We start from the raw sequence: 2,342 nt of genomic DNA on the forward strand, positions 1-2,342 counted from the left end.
ACAATGAACCCAAATAGTGAACTCTGTAACAGCAAAGAAGTTTGTATAAAATTAGTGATTTTGATGAACTCTCTGTCTGTATTATGTATTTTTGAATAATCATACAGACTAAATAAGCTTCTTCTTTGACATATTCAGTGTTTTCTGTTCCTGACGTTTGGCCATTGTTCTATTAGACAGACACTCACCAAATGCTGAGATATAGGCCTACTGTGTATATTTTTAAAGTTTTCTTAACACGCCTTAAAATCAAGAAGGCCTTGCAACCCCCCCATGAAGCTTTGGCAACCCCCAGGTTGGGAACCACTTGGTAAGAGGGCCCCCTGTTCACACTCCCAATAGCTTAATTTGTATATAATCCCTGTTTTGTCTGATTGATTAAACACAACCTAATTTAAGAATATGCACTATTGTTGGCGTAAACTGAAATGAAAAGTAACAGTAGTTTTGTCTAATGTTTCGTGGAACTTTAAAGCTCCTTAAGTCAGGATTTCATTTCTTTCGCCTCCATTCACGGACTTGCTTTTGTTGATATGGTACTTGAACTCACCTCAAATGGAGCTGCCCGGTTGGTAATCCAGCCCCGGTGTGCACCCCCCTCTGCAGGTTTCAGATCGACCTGTCTAGTGGCTGCAGCACCAAGCCGCGCTCTGACATCGCCCTCCACTTCAGCCCTCGCTTCAAAGGCTCGCCCTGTGTGGTGTGTAACTCCCTGCTGCAGGAGAGCTGGGGCCAAGAGGAAACACTCCATCAGCTGCCGTACAAACGCGGCGCCCCCTTTGAGACCATCATCCTGGTGCACGAAGACGTCTTCAAGGTCAGTGAACCCGTGCTGTTAAGGATGGAGGCATCGATAAACCTGTGCAGTACCTAGAGTCAATAAATGTGCATAGCAGTTTGATTAATAAAAAAAGAAAACACTTGTCTGTACCCATAGGTGGCAGTAAATGGTGCTCACCTGCTGGAATACAAGCACAAAATCCCATTAAACAGGGTCGACACATTTTCTATTTGTGGCAAAGTCAGGGTGCACGCTATTGGCTACATCCCAAACTCAGTAAGTACATCTCCATCCCTTGTTTACTTTATTTTGACCTCACAAGCTGGTCACATGTGTGTTTGTTTTCTAGACAAATCTGATTAATCATTTCTAAATCTGTCTTTTTGTCCCTCTTAGGCAATATATTCAGAATCAGGTGACTTGGTGAGTTTTTTTCTTTTGCGTCATCTAAACCAAACCTTTCTGCCTAAATGTGCCCGGTATCTTGTGATGCCGCCAAAACTGGATCACATTTCCTAAATGATGCCTTTGTTTGTGCACTGTAGACTGTTCATTTCAGCACCTCAGACTTTTAAAGGACCATTCTGGTTGGTTATGGTCATTTTTGGAATCTGGGAGCACAACAACATTGCTACAACAAAGACGTCCAGTGAGGCAAAGAAATATGAGCCTTCAGGCAATCACACAGGTTGTAAACAGTGGTTAGATTATCTAAACCACTTTAGCTGGAGATAAAACCTGCTGCATGATATGGTAAAAAAAAAAAAACCATACTGTGATGGATATTACGATTGCAATGTGATCATTTTTGCATCACAACTTTTATTTTCACTGAAAATGTATGTATGTACCAAACCAACATGTTTTATTCGGGTGCCCTGGCCTGCAGCACTACAGTGCTTCATTATAATGCGGTTTTGTCACAATTTTGACCATTTATCAAAAATCTTCTGTGATTTGGATATTGCACTTGGCCATATTATGATTTCGATATTTAAGTTGAGGTATAGTAAACTGATTCTTATTTTTAATAAGTTTATTCTGAATATTGACATTACACTGTAAAGTGAGCATCTGTCAATAAAACAAATCTTTACCAAAAATTGTGAAGCTCTAAGTCATAACACCCCAAATGTTGGTAATAATCTGACTACTTGTGTTTCTTGCCCCATAGGACTTCTTTTTAGTGACAACGTGTTTGTGTAAGAGGCCTGTGCTTTCCCTGCTGCAGCAGTAATTATACATTTTACACTTGCAGTAGCAAAAAAAGGGTTATAGACGCACATGTACATGCATTGAACACAAAACACCAAACCAATAGCTGCTTAAGATGTGAACACTGAATGACTTTTGATTAAATTCAATTCTTACATACATTTATGCTTACATATTGTATTCATATATACTCGTACACACACTCTCACACCAATATGTCAGTGCCCAGTACATAGACCCATCCTCTCATTCATGTTTAGCTGTTTTAAAGGTTTAGTGTGTAACATTTAGGAGGATCTATTGGCAGAAATGGAAATAAGAATAGTTGTGTTTTGTTACCTTAGAA

At 39.7% G+C, this 2,342-nt stretch overlaps 1 protein-coding gene across 1 annotated transcript in view; it reads left to right on the forward strand.

Moving 5' to 3' along the window:
* The window catches only part of LOC118337078 (galectin-8-like), a 6,437-nt gene that overhangs the window by 1,360 nt on the left and 2,735 nt on the right, over positions 1 to 2,342 (forward strand). Inside the window, exons 3-5 of the mRNA XM_035673925.1 lie at positions 607 to 817; positions 938 to 1,057; positions 1,178 to 1,204. Coding sequence (XP_035529818.1) covers positions 607 to 817; positions 938 to 1,057; positions 1,178 to 1,204 — 358 coding nt within the window. The remainder of the gene's footprint in view (positions 1 to 606; positions 818 to 937; positions 1,058 to 1,177; positions 1,205 to 2,342) is intronic.

Source organism: Morone saxatilis, unplaced genomic scaffold (genome assembly GCF_004916995.1).
Source record: "Morone saxatilis isolate NCDOM2014 unplaced genomic scaffold, NCSU_SB_2.0 Contig3, whole genome shotgun sequence".
Classification (NCBI taxonomy): Eukaryota; Metazoa; Chordata; class Actinopteri; family Moronidae; genus Morone; species Morone saxatilis.